At 37.8% G+C, this 17,341-nt stretch overlaps 1 protein-coding gene across 5 annotated transcripts in view; it reads left to right on the top strand.

Moving 5' to 3' along the window:
• Nucleotides 1-17,341, top strand: part of ATP2B1 (ATPase plasma membrane Ca2+ transporting 1) — a 128,566-nt gene that overhangs the window by 48,828 nt on the left and 62,397 nt on the right. For all 5 annotated transcript variants that reach the window (XM_019835324.2, XM_006933920.4, XM_003989101.5 and 2 more), the window contains exon 2: nt 7,937-8,362. In XM_019835324.2, the coding sequence (XP_019690883.1) occupies nt 8,155-8,362 (208 nt within the window). In that variant the 5' untranslated portion in view covers nt 7,937-8,154. The remainder of the gene's footprint in view (nt 1-7,936; nt 8,363-17,341) is intronic.

The following is a 17,341-nucleotide window of genomic DNA, read 5'->3' as shown; positions in this document are numbered from 1 at the left end:
TTGAGCTGTTTCAGTGTAGATACCTTAAGAAAACTGAATATTTTGGGGAAAGAGTATATGAAATCAAAAGTAACTTCATGTGCTGAATAGTTACAAAATCTACAAGTATTAGAAAATTGAAGAGTAAGATTGAGGAGTACAAATTTTTATGTTTTGAAATTTCATTCTGAATTTGGGGTGATATAAAAAAAAATCAAGATTACTTGAGAATCTGTAGTTGATTCAGTGGACATTTAAAGAGACTAATGAAAGTTTAAACAAAAGGATTGGCTTCTAACAAATTACTTTTGATTTATAACCAATTTGTTTAAATTTGGAATTGAAATTAAATGACTTTTCTAAGCTTATGACCACAATTAGCAGATATTCAAATTAGATATTCAAATCTAATTTGAATGTATGTACATGATCTTTCATACATCATGTACAAGGAAGAATACTTTTTCTGTCTGGGGTTTGTTGTCTTTGAAGTAATCTTGCATAAATGGAGTCTTGATTTTTAAAAGCTGAACAGAGTCAGTGGAGAATGGGATGCTGACAGGAAGTCAGTTATGTATGTGTATAGAACATGCTCAGTGCATTAGACCAGTGGAGTTACCTTTTAAAATAGGAATGGCGGGGCGCCTGGGTGGCGCAGTCGGTTAAGCGTCCGACTTCAGCCAGGTCACGATCTCGCGGTCCGGGAGTTCGAGCCCCGCGTCGGGCTCTGGGCTGATGATGGCTCAGAGCCTGGAGCCTGTTTCCGATTCTGTGTCTCCCTCTCTCTCTCTGCCCCTCCCCCGTTCATGCTCTGTCTCTCTCTGTCCCAAAAATAAATAAACGTTGAAAAAAAAATTAAAAAAAAAATAAAATAAAATAGGAATGGCGTTTCAGGGGCACCTGGGTGGCTCATTCTGTTAAGCGTCCGACTCTTGATTTCTGCTCGAGTCATGATCTCACGGTTCAAGCCCCGTGTAGGGCTCTGTGCTGGCAGTGCAAAGCCTGCTTGAGATTCTCTCTCTCCCTCTTTCTTTCTGCCCCTCCCCTGCTTGTGCATACGTGTGTGTGTGTGTGTGTGTGTGTGTGTGTGTGCGCGCTTTCTCTTCAAAACATTTTTAAAAATTAAAATAGGATTGGAATTTTAAAAATTAGAGTTGTCACAAAAAGGGCATGGGCTGTCTTTAGGTATTGAGCACTCTAACCATACATTCTTTTAGTATCTTGCTTGATCAACGCCAGGCCTCTGAGAGAGTTCTCACTGGCCTAGGGGCCCTTTACTAGGGTCCTCCAGAGAAACAGAACCAATTGGAAATATATACGTAGAGTGATTTATTATGAGGAATTTTCTCAGGCATTTATGGAGGCTGAGAAGTCCCACAATCTGCCTTCTTCAAACCAAAGACCCTGGAAAGCCAGTGGTGTAATTTTCTGTCTGAGGGTGGGAGATGGATGTCTCAGCCAGAGCACGAAGGCTGAGAGGTGTTCCGAAGTCCCTCTTCAAGTTGTGTTCTATTTCAGGCCCTGCATGAATTGGGATGCCCACCCACCCTGGGGAGGGCAGTCTGCTTTATTTAGTCTGCCTATTCAAATGCTAATCTCATTCAGAAACACCCTCGTAGGTACACACAGAAGTAATGTTTAACCAGATATCGGAGCGCCCTGTGATCCAGTCAAGTTGCCGTAAAATTAACTGTTATAGACCTATTCCAATTTTGGATCACTTGTTACAAGAGTTCTGCCTTATGTAGCCAAAAACTACTCGTCTGTAGCTTACTCTGTTTACATTCTAGTTTTGTCCTCTAGTACTCCACAACATCTATCTAGTCACTTTCTACACTATAAAATTTCAAATGTTTGAAGTTTGCCATCAGAGGTCATTTGTCCCCTAGACTAAGTTTCCTCCATTTCTTTTAAAAATTTTTTTTTCAACGGTTTTAATTTATTTTTGGGACAGAGAAAGACAGAGCATGAACGGGGGATGGGCAGAGAGAGAGGGAGACACAGAATCGGAAACAGGCTCCAGGCTCCGAGCCATCAGCCCAGAGCCTGACGCGGGGCTCGAACTCACGGACCGCGAGATCGTGACCTGGCTGAAGTCGGACGCTTAACCGACTGCGCCACTCAGGCGCCCCTCCTCCATTTCTTAAATGCACTAGTTTCTTGACTCTTCAGTGTTCTCTTTATTATTAAAGATTGTTTATGATTATTATTATTGTTCATACCATACCAGTGCAAAGTCTAGTGGGCCTGTTATGTATAATACAAATAGAAGTTGGTGCCTCTCTTTCTGTCATTCATCAGTCTTTTTGATACATTGAGTCACCATATGTTTTATCTGTATAACAGAGTTTCTTTTATATTGGACTGTCATCAGAATCCTCTTTTCCTGGGGCTCCTTGGTGACTCAGTTGGTTAAGTGTCCAACTTTGGCTCAGGTCATGATCTCACGGTTCGTGGGTTCGAGCCCCGCATCAGGCTCTGTGCTGATAGCTTGGAGCCTGAAGCCTGCTTCGGATTCTGTGCCTCCCTCTCTCTGCCCCTCCCTCTCTCACACTGTCTCTGTCTCTCAAAAATGAATAAATGTTAAAAAAAATTTTTTTTAATTAAAAAAATAGAATCTTTTCCTTTAGGCTTAGAAATCTTATTCCTTCAAACATTCCTCATCTGAAATGGCTCAGCGGCCCTTCTCATTTGAGGAGAGCGGGGATATTCTCTGTAGAATATATCTGCAAACATTCTTAACAATAAAAGTAGCTAACGTGTTTACCATTAACTGTGTTCTAGGCTAAGTTCAAATAGTTTTCCATATATTAACACATTTAAAGAGATGGGTACTGTTTTTGTATCTATATTTTATAGACGAGCCAGTAATATTATTGGTGTGTATGTCCAAGGCAAAGCAGAATAGGTCTGTTTCCTAACTGTATTGATGCATTGCTGCCTAAGAACATACTCGCTTTGGGGCCCAGTGGAAGCACTTACCTCGTGTTAACTAACATCAAGTTAGTGCATTTTGTAACAATTAAATATATCTTCTCATTCCTACCTGTCTTTATGGATCCTGATTCTGTCATCAGGATCCTGATGCTGGCTCACCTAGCTTCAAGCCATCTATAGACTGGAGAAACAGAAATACTGTGTTTGTAAATCACCAACAATAGTTTAGAAGTCAGGAATGAGGAACCCAGTAATGTCTTCCAGGTTGTCCGTCTTTGTTCTAATACACTTCAGGAGGACATATTTTATACTTGGTCTGCAAGAATTTCATGTTACTATGTAATAATATAATAGTAATAATAATAATAATAATCCTTTTTAGAGCTCTGAAATGAAGCTCCATCTTCATATTTCATCCCACAATTAACTGTTTGCCTGTTTTTCTTTGAGTTTTTCTGATATGCAGTCTTTGTGGTTTTCATTGTTGAGTCTAGATAACGTCCATACAACCATTTCATGATCTCTGTAAGTTAAGTGTTCTTGTGAAAGAAGGAATTGAAATTGCAATTAGTGATTAATTATGAGCTCCACTCATTGCTGGGACCTCAAGTCATGTTTTGGTCTTTTGAGGGCCCTGCTCATTCATAGTAAAGCTCATGTGTCAGTTGGATTCCATCTTATCCTGCTTTTTGAACACTGTAACTGTTTTTGCCTAACTCCAGTCTTAAACTACCTCTGTCTTTTTTCATAATCCCTCAAAGACTACCAGTAGTCATTTGGCTAGAGAGGTCATCTGGGGATCAGGGATAAGTTATGGAGGCCAGTAGGCCCCCATAGAGTAGCTGTGTGTTTTCTTTAAAAATCCCCCTTGTTAGGGCCTCAGCTTCCACATAACAGGATTTCTTCATAAATTTTTCAAATGGAAGATCAAAATCTTTTAGACAACACAGAAAAGCAAAACAGATCTACTTTCTGTTGTATCACGATCTCAAATAGTGTGCCCCCCTCTTGTCATTTTGTAGTGAATAAACAACAAAACTTTATTGTTCTAAGCACCTTTGTCCGCTAGTTCAGTGAATGGAGGAATGAAAGTGGATAGAAAGGAAAATAGTGGAGAAGGCTATAGTAGATCCCGAAATACACAACATGCTGATGATATAACTTGTAGGTAGTTACAAATCGCCCTCCTTTGGAAAGTGGCTCATTTTGCATTTGGTGCTTTTGCCTGGACTTCTTTAAACAGTAGGGGGACTGGATATAATTGGTAATCATGTATTTAACAAAGCTATGTGGTTTGCAGAGTGATAGAAAATTCAACCTCGTTAGGGAACTTACTGACAAATTACTAAAAAAAATCCAGGGATAGAACAGATTTGAGACATGGATTGACCAAGGGGCTCAAGTGATCCAGCACTGACAGGCACATTCCTTTCCTCTCTCCTTTCCTCCCTCTCTGTCTTTCCTTCCCTTTTGGATCCAGTCACAGAGGTTTTTGCCATGTCAGATTTAAGTTCAGTAAGAAGAGACAAGTCTCTGCCCCAGAGTCACAGCAGAAGCCTCCTTGCCCTCTTGGCCTTTGTTGGGTCATATGAGCATTCCTGAACCAGTTATTATGGCCAGGGGAATGTTTGGATGTGGGATGGAACCTCATGAGACTACACTGAGAGTCGGGGAAGGGCAGATCCCTAAACAAAAGTGGGACTATTGCTGAAAAGTGGGGGAAAGGATGCTGAGCTGGCAAATAACAAATACCCACTGTAGTGTCTTGAATTCTGATTTTATTATATAAACTGGTACATTTGGCTGTTTTTTGACCTATGACAATTTCTATTTGAATCTAATAAATGTGAAGACCTAAAGTAGAGGCAGTGTAGGGAAGGGAGCATGGCTTTTGAGTCACAAACAGAAATTCAGATCCTAGCTCTGATATGTCTTCTTATTGTTGAGAAATGGAACAGAACCCTTTAACACTCATTTCTCCCGTTTTTGCATTCTGTCAAGAGCAAAGGCAACGACTGACACATAGGAGTAAAAATATTAGTTTTAATACTGACGGAAGCTGAAATGGAGGATTTGTTTTTTGTGTGACAACAGGGAAGCTCTAATGTTGAACCCCAAACTACAGGCATAGTTATGTACCCCACCCCAGCAACTTTGAACGGTAGTAGTTTTTTTTTTTTTTTTAACCGGGGGTCTGTCTCAGACCGATGTGTATGAGTTCTGCAGACATCTGGCTTCCAAAAGAAGGCAGAAAGGTGAAGAAACCACATCTGCCTAGTTACTTTTGGAAAATCTGTCAGGCAGCTTGTTTTACCTCAGTGGTAATTGATGGGGTAGGAAGCCACTGTTGAGGAAAATTCCTCTTTGTGGAGGAAACCAGAGGACTGATGACATAGATGCCTCCGACACAGAGACTTCGTTAGGAATTTATCTCTTGAACAAATAATAATTTATTTAGGATTAGCATAATAATTCAGATGCCAGCAAATTTGGGTTGGAAACTCAGGGATATTATCAAATAACCACCCTCTCTAGATTTTGGAGTTGAGTTATTATAATAATTGATGTGTGACTAGGAGGGAACCACTTTTCCTAGGAGATGAGTAAAATTGGTAATAATTGGGCAAACAGGGAGGATTTGTGAAGTGGGAGGAAGCAGGCAATGAAAGAAATTGTCTTATAGAATCTATAGCTATCACATCCTTGCACATTTAACCCAAGGCAAGGAAATTTTCCTCAACCAGCTGGTATGAATTTCAAAGTTTTTAACCCATTCTCCTGTCCACTGGTTCTCACAGTGTGCTGCATGGACTGACAGCATATGTATCACCTAGGAATTGTCAGAAAGGCAAATGTTGAAGGGACACCTGTGTGGCTCAGTCAGTTAAGCATCCGACCCTTGATTTCGGCTCAGGTCATGATCTCACAGTTCCTGAGTTCAAGCTCTGCCTGGGATTCTCTGTCTCTGACTCTCTGTCTCTCTCTCAAAAGAGATACAATAAACTTTAAAAAAATATTAAAAAAAAAAAAAAAAGGCAAATGATGGAGCCTACCCTAATCCTACTGAATCTAAACTGTGGAGTTGAGGCCCAGGCATCTGGATGCATATTGAACTATGAGAATCACATACCATTACAAACATTCTCATAACAGCTTAATAAATGAAGATTAATTGTGCTTGCCAGTAATCTTTTCTAGTTCCCAATCACTGAACATCTTATTTATTAAATATTGAAGAGTGGGTACTTGGGGAGGGAGAGAGACTGAATAGATAAAATAAAGCTTAGGTTTGAGTGCCAAACAGGCATAAGCAGTAGAGCTGTATTTTCACCCTGTAAGTTTAGATATAATGGCATGAAAACTGTTTCAAAAACTAACTGTAGCGGTTGGGGCACCTGGGTGGCTTAGTTATGTGTCCGACTCTTGATCTCAGCTCAGGTCTTGATCTCACAGTTGTGAGTTCAAGCCCTGCATTGGGCTTCTCATTGGGCTCTGCACTGGGTATGAAGCCTACTTAAAAAAAAAAAAAAAAAAAAAAAAAAAAAAAAAGTGGCAGCAAAGAGCATGCCATTGGATAAAAGGAATATTAGAATGAGAGAGAACATACGGGGTAGTGATTATAATTTGTGGAGGAGGGACTTGATGATGAGAAAGAAAAAGGTTATGTAAAACGGGATTTTCAAAGGAAGAATTAACTCAGTGACTGATTGAAGCTGAAGTGAATGGAATCAAAGATGACTTAGGATTCCAAGCCCAGGTGATTAGAATAATGGTGACGGAGGAAGGGAGTTACCTATTTAGGGAATAAGATGAATCCGTTGTTGGTCATGTTAAGGTTGAGGTGATTAAAGGACATGGATGGAGATAAAAGTTGAACACTCATCTTTGGGTAGTTTAGAGTACAAGGAGAACTTGAAATTATTATCAGGAAAATTTAAGTAATGCATCCATTTATTTTTTAAGTTTTTTTAATGTTTATTTTTGAGAGAGAGAGCATGAGTTGGAGAGGAACAGAGAGAGAGGAAGACAGAATCTGAAGCAGGGTCCAGGCTCTGAGCTGTCAGCACACAGCCCGACACAGGGCCCGAACTCACGAACTATGAGATCATGACCTGAGCTAAAGTGAGACACTTAACCAGCTGAGCCACCCAGGTGCCCCATAATGCATCCATTTATTGCTTAAACACTTACTGAATGTCTGCCATGTGCCTGGCACTGTTCTCGATTCCCAGGATGTACTAATGGGCAAACCTGACAAATAAACACGGTAATTTTAGATAATACTAAAGGCCAGCAAAAAAAACCAGAGTAGTAATAAAGAGTGACTCATGGGTAGAGAATTTCTTTGGATGGCGGGTCAAGGGAAGAATGGAGGTGGTGACGTGACAAATCATGGTGGAAGATAGTTTTAGGAAGACAAAAGATGGTGGTGTCACAGAGTGGCCAAGGAAAATTGCAGGAAAGCACAGTGGGGTGTTTGTTGTGCTTTGTGCCCTTTCAAGGTCTATTTTGTATGAAAGGTTTGGAGACAATGGTCCACGTATTAGAAGGAACATGGGTTGGAGACATCACAGCTCATCTGTTTTAGGCATTTGTTAGGTGTGCAGAAACTCCTCAAATTCTCTGAGGCTTACTCTTCTCAGTAGAATAAGGAGTGAATAACACCTCGTGGGATTACATTGTGATGATTAAATGGAATGAACTTAAAGAAATAGTGCTTGGAATGTAAGTGCTTAATGATAACTATTAATAACCATAATACTGAATGGAAACATAAAATTCAGTCATGTGAAATGCAGTTTCATTTAATAACGATGGGATCTAATATGTTGAAATACAATTTTATTTCGTGGTTATACTTTGATCTTTTGTCATGCAAAAACTTTACACGCATGAGACTACAGTTAAAAATATTTTTATGATGTTTTTCATTAGTTACCTGATGACATTTAGAAAATATGCTTATATGCATAATGCTGTAAAAGATGGATTTTATTAACTTTTAAATATTTTCTTACAGATATGTACATCTCATGATTGATATGAAGAAACTAGTCATGGGCCAAAGGTCAAGATACTTCTCTGGGAAATGCTGCTGATGCTGCTCTAGAAAGTCCTACAATGAGTGTTTGGTTTAAGAAAGATTTTCATATTTAAAAAATTTTCAACTTGGAAATACATCAAGTGAAAATTAGAGTCTTTTGGGAAACATTTTCCTCCTAATAAATAATACTTGTAATGGGCGACATGGCAAACAACTCAGTTGCATATAGTGGAGTAAAAAACTCTTTGAAGGAAGCTAATCATGATGGAGACTTTGGAATTACGCTCGCGGAGCTGCGGGCTCTCATGGAGCTCAGGTCTACGGATGCATTACGAAAAATACAGGAAAGCTATGGAGATGTCTATGGAATTTGCAGCAGGTTGAAAACATCTCCCAATGAAGGTGAGTTGTGTTATGTTTGTTTTTAGTTCTTTGTACGAAGAGTACTGTAGATTTGTAAACATGTTTATGTTGTCTTGGTTATTGTATGATTATATCATAATTTTAGTGACATTAAGATGAGTCAGTTATCAGATTGTGCAATTAACAGAACTTTAGATCAAGAAATAATGTTGCAAATTAACTTACATATATATATATATTTTTTTTTTAACATTTATTCATTTTTGAGAGACAGAGACAGAACACGAGTGGGGGAGGGGCAGAGAGAGAGGGGGAGACACAGTTTCTGAGTTAGGCTCCAGGCTCTGAGCTGTCAGCACAGAGCCCAATGTGGGGCTCGAACTCACGAACTGTGAGATCATGACCTGAGCTGAAGTCTGACGCTTAACCAACTAAGCCACCTAGGCGCACCTAATTTATATATTTTAGGTTGGTGGGAAGAAATACTTGTACTAGTGTGCATGTTATTGCTGCTTGTTTACAATAACAAGTTTGCCTTTCTGCTGGAATTATAGAGGATGGAATCCCCCCCCACCCACCCACCCAGGGGATTCAGTGAAAATAAATCCTCACTTATCCTTCATTTTATAAGGTGGCTTAAAATAGTTGTCACTGCCAGTAGCTGACCAATTTGTTTTTACCCTAAACTTTAATAATTAGTTCAGAAGATCCTAAAGATTAGATGCCAATTTTTTACGTAGCAGACCTTTTCTTTAATGAAAACTAATTTTCAGTCTTAGAATTATGTTCAGTTTGCCTGTTTCAAGGAAGTCTTTGCTTTCATAATTCTCAATTTGTAGTAAGTTTCTTCTTGAGAATCAAGAAAGGAAAAGTTATGACTTTATTGCATTATGGTCTTTGAAACGGTTTGAGATAGATGACCTTTTATACATTCATCATGTTGAAGAGAAAATTAAGGTTTAGAAAGTTTCAGAAAGGCATTTCCTGTTTACAAACAAAGGAGAGAATGTTTACAAACAAAGGAGCTGAATGTTTGATGATTGTACTTTATTTTAGTAGGGATGGGCAGTTATTAATGTAAAAGTTGAAGTAGACTAGTACACATTCCAAAGCCAGTTCCAGGGAAATTATGCAAAAATGTTTTTCCTTCTTTAAGTTCATTTATTTATTTTTAAGTAATCTCTACACCCAACATGGGGCTTGAACTCAGAACCCTGAGATCAGGAGTCTCATGCTCTTGCAACTGAGCCAGCCAGGTGCCCCCAGAAATGTTTTTCTTGAATATTTTTTTTTGAAACATCTTATGCCATACTGTCACAAAATTAAAAGTAATAGCAAAAAGTTACTTCCAAAATTGTTTAAAAATTTTTTTTAATTTTAAATTTCATTAAAAATTTCTTTAACCCTATATATCTATAAAATGTATATATACACATTTGAATTGCTGTTTAAATTCCTAATTGTTTTAAAGAAGTGGTAGGTAATTAATTTTTCTGAAGTAGCATGATCTTGACGAATCCAGTATCAGCATTTACACATCATTCACACATGTCTGGAAAGGGCTTCCTTGATCACTTGGAGTATGTTCTTTTTTTCTGTAAGACCTGTTAAGCCTTCGTATCTTCTGGATCTTTTCCTTAAGTCAGAACTACTTAGAAACATGAGCTTCTTAGTTATACCTTAATATGCTGTACCATTTTAAGGTAGCTAGGATCCCTGTTGTTGATGTAAATTCTAGGATTCAGGAACAAACCCATGGACTGTAACAGATAGTAATTTAACAAAATTTGTAGCTTGTTCGTTATTCAAACCCATTTTGAAATATTAGCTAACTTTATATCCTGTTTAGAGAATTGTATATTGATGTGCTGTTCTCAGTATATTCATTAATTCAACTATATGTACTTTATCCATTTAACCTAAAACCTAATTGTTGGATGTTTCATAATCACCAAATTAATAGGAAACATTATAAAAAATCCTCAATATAATTACATAGTTTGTTCATAAAAGGTGATAATGAACTTCAGTTTCATCACCTAACTACACATCCTTCAACCATGTCTTTGTATTCCTCTGCTATAAGTTAATCAAAATTCTTGTCTTCTAATAACTTAACACCCCAACATGGTCTGTTCTCATTTTTAATAGACGTGATTCTCATTAGTTTGTATTGCACTTTCTTTTGTTTATTTTTTGTATTCTTTTTTGTTATTTTGGGCTGTACTCCTTACATTGATTTTAGTTTAATTAGTGAAGTTTATTAAGTTAACTGAAAAATTTTGCATTTAGTACAATAGTTTTGAAATTTGGGGAGGAGATGGTTATGTATCTTTCTTACAATATGATGGGAGCTGTAGGTAATTACCAGAAATAATTCACTTAAACACTCAAAATTTGATGTTCATTGTTGCTGCTTTGTGCTATGAAATAAATATATGAAATCTATTTCCCTCTTTTATTCTTAGAAAATTCTTGCTCATCTTCTTCCTAGTATTGTGAATTTTTGTTAAAATTTGTACAAACTTTTGTCTTTACTGGTTGTATATAAACAGTTTGTCACTTTGAAAGATTCTTTTAAAGAATATGAACAAACCATTTTAAGCATTATATTTGTGTTTACAGTTGTAAGATTAAATAAAAACAGCACCAGCCTTCATAAGAATATTGTTTCCAGAGGAACAGTTTTAGTTTAATTTAGAAATAATTTATTAAGAAAGCTAATGAACATTTTGTCACTGATCAACTAGGCAAATGATAGTAAATAAATCATCATCAGGGGTAATCAGCCAGGGGTTTGCCCAAGAAAATGATCCAGACAATAAGTACTCTTTTGTTAATATAAGCTGCTTATCGTGAGGGAAAGTGAGATTAAAATAATTTTTTAAAGAACATGAAGTTTGGTTAGGAAAACTGAAGTTTGTTTCTTTAATTCTTTCATTCATTAATTTATTCATTGATACATATAGTCTTTCATCAGATCTAGGTTGTTAATTGCCATATGGTGTTTATTCCCTCTAAAGAAAGAATTAGTGTTGGCAGTTTTAATCGTAAGATAATTATAAGTGTGTAATTAAGTTACATCCCAATCTCATCAGTGTTAACACAGTGTAAGAATATGTGCACCTTAGAATTGCTGGGATATTCTGCCTGCTCTGTGGTAGGTACTTTTCTTGGCTGGGTAGATATATTCGTCAATAAAACAATCCCTGACTTATTTCTACAAGGGGGAGACAAATTTACAAGACAGCTAGATGAAATGCATAGTGTATTATTGATGTCTGCTTAAGAGAAAATTGAGTGGAAAAGGAAAATCAGAAATATTGGGGATGTGGCTATTAGATTGCTATAAAATCTGGAGGAGGAACAGCTTAAGACATTTCTTAAGAGCAGTTACAACAAAAATAATACATAGGTAATGCTTTTTTGTTCCCAGTAGGTTGTTGTTAGCACTTACAAATATTAATTCACTTTATCCTCACAACAGCCTTACCTTTTTGTACAGCCAAAGAATCCACAACACAAAAAGGTTAATCGGCTTACTCAAAGTCTCACAGCTCTTAAGGTGCCAGAGCAGGGATTCAAACCTTGACATGCTAGCTACATGCTTTTAACCACTATATTATATCGCCTGTTACGAAAGTTCAGCTCATACAACTTACAAAAGAGTTGACAATATTAAGAAAGAGGTACCTGTGTTCTGTCTTCTCAAATAGTGTTTTTGGTTGGCAGGAGTTTTATAGTGAAAACAGTTTTGAGTTTAATAAAGGTTCTGTTGCTCAGTCAGTCTTTTTAAAATATGCCCTGTTCAGGAAGTTGTATCTGTGTGCTTCCTCATTTGGCCTGCTAATTTACTGCTCGTCTTCCAGCAGAGTACTCCTTTAACTGGATTTGAGACATTCTTAATGTGTACTGATGAATAGGAAGTGTTTTGAGCCAGATGTGATTTCCATATTAAAAATGTAGCCATCTCTACTCTTAAAAGAATTGGAAGTATAAATTTCAAGGTTAACTGAAATAAAGACTTGTCACCTCATATTTCTGCTTTGTCTATTAGAGAAAGCACCTCTCAAGAGTAGTCAGAATCTAGGAATATACTTTTATGACAGAATTACCTTCTTACAACATCCTAACTACATGCAATTATCCCTGTAGTTTTTTTCATTATCTTTATTGTTTTCCTGTATTGATTTTCTTATTCCTGTTATAAATCCTATTTATTGATCCTTTTACTTTTAACCTAGCTTTCGGTATCTTTTCCATTTTAATGTGTTCCTATGTTATCTATGTTATATTTTATATTGGATGGTAGAGGAGACTGTCTAATAAAGAGATTTCTGGCACGCAGGTCTCTAGCCCTGGTAGCATGTTTATCATCCAGTAGTACCACGTTAAATAAGGGGTAACAATGAATGTATACAGATTAAAGACAGGTACTGAGTGGTATTCTGTAAGAGACACGGATGGCTCCATAGCGTTGTAAAGAGGCAAGAAAGCAAATGAGACACTAAGTTTCTGAAGTAGTAGTTGCTAAAATTAGGTATAAGAGAGAAAAAAAGCAAAGGGAATAAGAAAAGGAAACTGGTAGAAAGAAACAAAAGAGGTGTGTGGTAGAAAGCAAGGTAAAGTCAACAGTAATCGTCTCTGGCTGACTAATGTTTCCATAATGCTGGCAGTTTATGTTCACACTCCTAGAGGTAAGACTGTTAGTAATGGTGTGCTTTTGACCAGGTCTTCATGATGTAATACAAGAAAACTAACATTCACACATGGAAATATATTTTAACTCTAAAAAAAAAATCATCCGCTGCCCAGCATGAATCATTGTTGACTTATAGGCTACTGCAAGAATCCTCTGATGCTCTGATGGATGTGCTTGGTTATACAGGTTGGCACAGCTCTTTCAGGCACTCAGGAAGGATTCCCATCGCCATGGTATGCCAGCCACGCATATTTTAATACTTGTACAGAGTTACCAACAAGGGTTTGATATTGATAATCCTGCATGACCTTGTCCTGGAAATTTATTGCTGCTATAATAATTATGCATTTAATTGAATACCTGCTCAGCTCACTAGTTTTCATTGCTTACGAATTTTTTGAAGGTAATTGTAACACTACTTCTCTAACTTTGTTGCATATATATTATTTCTTAAAGTTGTACTTGATAGAGCCTGAAGTAGTATAATATTAGAGTTGTTTTAAGTTCACTTTTCTGAGTGCGATAGACTTACTTCCTTTTTATTTTATTTTTTTATTTTTTATTTTTTTAGTAATCTCTACACCCAACATGGGACTCAAACTCACTACCCCAACATCAAGAGTTGCATGTTGTTCTTTTTTTTTTTTAAGGTTTATTTATTTGAGAGAATGAGCAGGGGAGGGACAGAGAAAGAGGGAGAGAGAATCCCAAGCAGGCTGTACGCTGTCATTGCAGAGCCCCACACGGGGCTTGATCTCATGACTATGAGTTCATGACCTGAGCTAAAATCAAGAGTCAGATGCTTATTAACCTACTGAGCCACCCAGGCACCCCAAGAGTTGCATGCTCTTCTAACTGAGCTAACCAAGCACCTTTATATTTCCTTTTCAAACCATTCTGTTCTGGTTTTCTTAATATTAGATTCTTAGCGTTTTCTTTCTTCCTATTTGGCCGGTCATGTATCAGCCTTCTGTGTTTTCCTTTAGATGTTGGTGGGCCTCAGGTTTCCATTTATCTGTGCACACTCCTCTTTGTATACTCTCCTTGGATGATGCCATGCACATCTAAGACTTCACATGTCATCCGGATTCTGGTGTTTCTTGTGGCTCCAGTCCACATTTTTACCCCAAGCCTTCAGCCTAGAAGCCTCATTCGTTTTAGGCATCTTATTTTCTCAACCTTTCCAGGCTTTACCTTCTGAAAGCATACTCTCTTTTTCCCTTTTCTAACAAAATCATTATATACATCTTTTTTTTTTCCTCCTAAAATGTTTGTTTATTTTTGAGAGAGAGAGGAGAAGAGAGAGAATCTCAAGCAAGCAGAGCGTGACGCAGAGCTCAAACCCATGAACTTTGAGATCATGACCTGAGCTAAAATCGAGAGTCAGACGCTTAACCAACTGAACCACCCAGGCATTCCAATTACATATGTCTTTTAAGTGGCCTGGACTTTGACAGGAAACTTTCACCCACTCACACTCAGTTGCTAAGACCTAGGGAAAAAAAACCCAAAAGAACATAATTCTGAGATTGTTAACCTTAAATAAAACAAGTGGTAATTTAATTAAACAAAGATGAGTTTATTCAGGAATAGCAGGGGAATTGTAATTCAGGACAAGCAAATTATGGCAAACTGTAGATAAGTCTGAGGAAGACAGTACGAGGCTCTGGGAGGAAATTAAAGAGGGTTGTTCTGAACATAATTGTATTAGAGAAGAAGAGTTTAAGACTGTGGTGGTTTCTCACTGGCTGCAAGTGGTGAGCAGTTTGCTATTACTGAGGCATGTGGAAACCTTCCTCCTTCCTGTTGCTCATGTAAGCTGAGATGAGCACTGTGTGCATGGGAACTCTCCCTTCATGGCTTCCCAACTGCATTTTAAATCAGATTTCCTTGATTTGTTTTCACTTTTCCCCCTTTTGATTAAGATGTTTCTCAGAAATCATCACTGATCAAGCATCAGATCATTCATTTTGATTGAAATATTTTTCTCTATTTGTCAATTGGTGCTTGGAAGGACCTTTCCCAGGAGTCATGTCTCACATGGGGGTTTTGGTGGGGGGAGGAGGAATGGGTAGAAAGTGGAAACCATGGATGCCACTTTTGAGTAACAGGGCAAATACCAGGAGGAGCTGTCAGGCATTTCCCATGCATAAATTTATATCTTATTAAGCTTAGAAACCTTGGAGATCATCTCAAGGCATTGGGCTAACATTCTGTTTGCTATATTATTTTCATGGCCTTCGGAAACAGCCGGAAAGACTAAACTCAAAAAAGGGTTTGCAGGTACCACGCCTGTATTTCTCTTTGTCCCCAGAGCTGTTGGAAATCTCCTTTGGTCCTCCTGCCGCCACCAAATCTCCTAGTGCTGACTAGGAAATTCCAGGTTGGCTGGTCAACTTCCTTTTTAAGCCAAGTGGGTTGCTCAATGATCTTACGTAACTGAGTTTTAACTTCCCCAGAAGTGTTAATCCAGGTGCAGCAGGTGGTGTTGGCCACAGTGCAGACACCTCCTTGCTCAGCTAAAAGCTAGTCAAGGACTGACCTATTATCAACTTTGGTCAAAGAGTCTAAGGCTCTTTTTTGGGCAGGTGTTGTCTTGGCACTGATTCTGCAGTATCTCTAAGAGTTAAGGAGAGATTTCTCGCTATATTCCTGTTCACATTTACTCCTAACCAGGGAAGTATGGCCCTGCTAACAGAAGTGAACCCTGAATCATAAAACCTCCTGGTAGGTCCTTTCTGATTTGACAGTGCAGGGGATTCAACTAAGGAAGGTGCTTGAGTTGGTTTGTGAAAAGTTAGGGGTAGCTTAAGAGACCTTGCTTTGCTATATGCTAGCTGTATAGGCCCAAGGTGAATGAATGATAACCACCCCAGATAAACATAAATCCTGTTGGGGTACGAATCACTCTCACTAAGGTGGCACTGTTAATAGATAGATAACAGTTTTAAATGACAAGTCCGACAGTCTGAAAGGCAAAAGTTACCCCTCCTTAACAAAGGCCTGGGAGAAACAGATGAAGATGTTATCTTTCCAGGCCAGTGCCAGAGTTGAAAAAAGAAAGGGAAAGACAAAAGTTTCATGTTTGAGATGAAGTCTTGATTAAGCATCAGGGTGAGTAAGTAGTCATCCTCTATGTCAGCTACTTCTTTTTCTAGTCAGTTTGATTCAGAGGTCTCTATCTGTGTAGGGCCAAATGTCAGGTGGAGCCTTTTTCATCTGTGAGATACATATTCAAGGTTTAAGTCCCTGAAGTCTGGCTGCCATCTGGGTGGTGAGGAGGACCTGGCATAGTCCTTTCCAACTAGATTCTTGGGGCAGTCTTTGTTCAAACTGATTCCAAATCAAAAGGGTGGGAGAAAATTGGAAATGTTACTTTGGAGAGTTGTAGCCAGATTTTTGAGGAAGCTAGAATTCAGGATCCAGTTCAATTTACAAGTATATAACAGAAACTCAAGGACAGTTAATAGGATTAGAATCTGATATAGACAAAGAGGTAAACATAATTTGTTCTCTCTTCAAGTACCCTCATTTTTTATAGTAAAAATAATTTCTTTGCATGAAACATTGCTTGATTATTTGCATTAGTGCAGCAAGAAAAGTGATTAACCATCTAAGCTCTTTTTAAGACTGCTTTCCTGGAATTTTGTAAGCAAGGTCCCAAGTTGATTTTTCCTTCAGAGGGCTTTATTTATTGGCTCTGTAAAGTCAAACTGTGTTCTTTAAAACTCTCTGGTTGTATCTGAATCTATGCACATTTCTCAAATACGATATTCCAGTCAAAGCTTTGGTAATACAACCAGTGTTTCTCTGTCCTGATACAAAGAGAAAAGATTCTTACTGAATTTATGCAAATTATTGTCATAAAAATAAGAATACTCACAAAGAGTTTGCAAATTCTGGAGGGATCACATAGAGAGAAAAAGTAAATGTTTTGTCTTTATTCACAAAGGTGTATCTTACCAAATTATTGATAGCTTAAGAGAGAAAAGGGTTTCCTAAAACCTGGGAAAGCAAAATATTACAGAATCAGTAATGTTTTAAACAAGAAGCTATAAAAATTATAACAATCCTCTCAGTTCATTTAGTCCCATGTTTTTAATTGTTGTTCTTCTTGCATTCAGTTTTGCCACTAGTTCTGGAAATTCTTACCAAGTTCAGTTCTATTGTCTTAAAGTTATCAGAAAACCATCCTTTCCTGAAGCTTCTTGAAGATGAAGTACTTTTGCAGAAACACTTGTATAAGCATCAGAGTAAAACGGTAACTGTCTGTAAATGGCCAAAACACTTAAAAGTGGCCATGGTTAAAAACCCGA

Source organism: Felis catus, chromosome B4 (genome assembly GCF_018350175.1).
Source record: "Felis catus isolate Fca126 chromosome B4, F.catus_Fca126_mat1.0, whole genome shotgun sequence".
In the NCBI taxonomy this organism is placed as follows: Eukaryota; Metazoa; Chordata; class Mammalia; order Carnivora; family Felidae; genus Felis; species Felis catus.
Note: the sequence above shows the minus strand (reverse complement) of the source record. Positions and strands in the feature narration are given on the sequence as shown.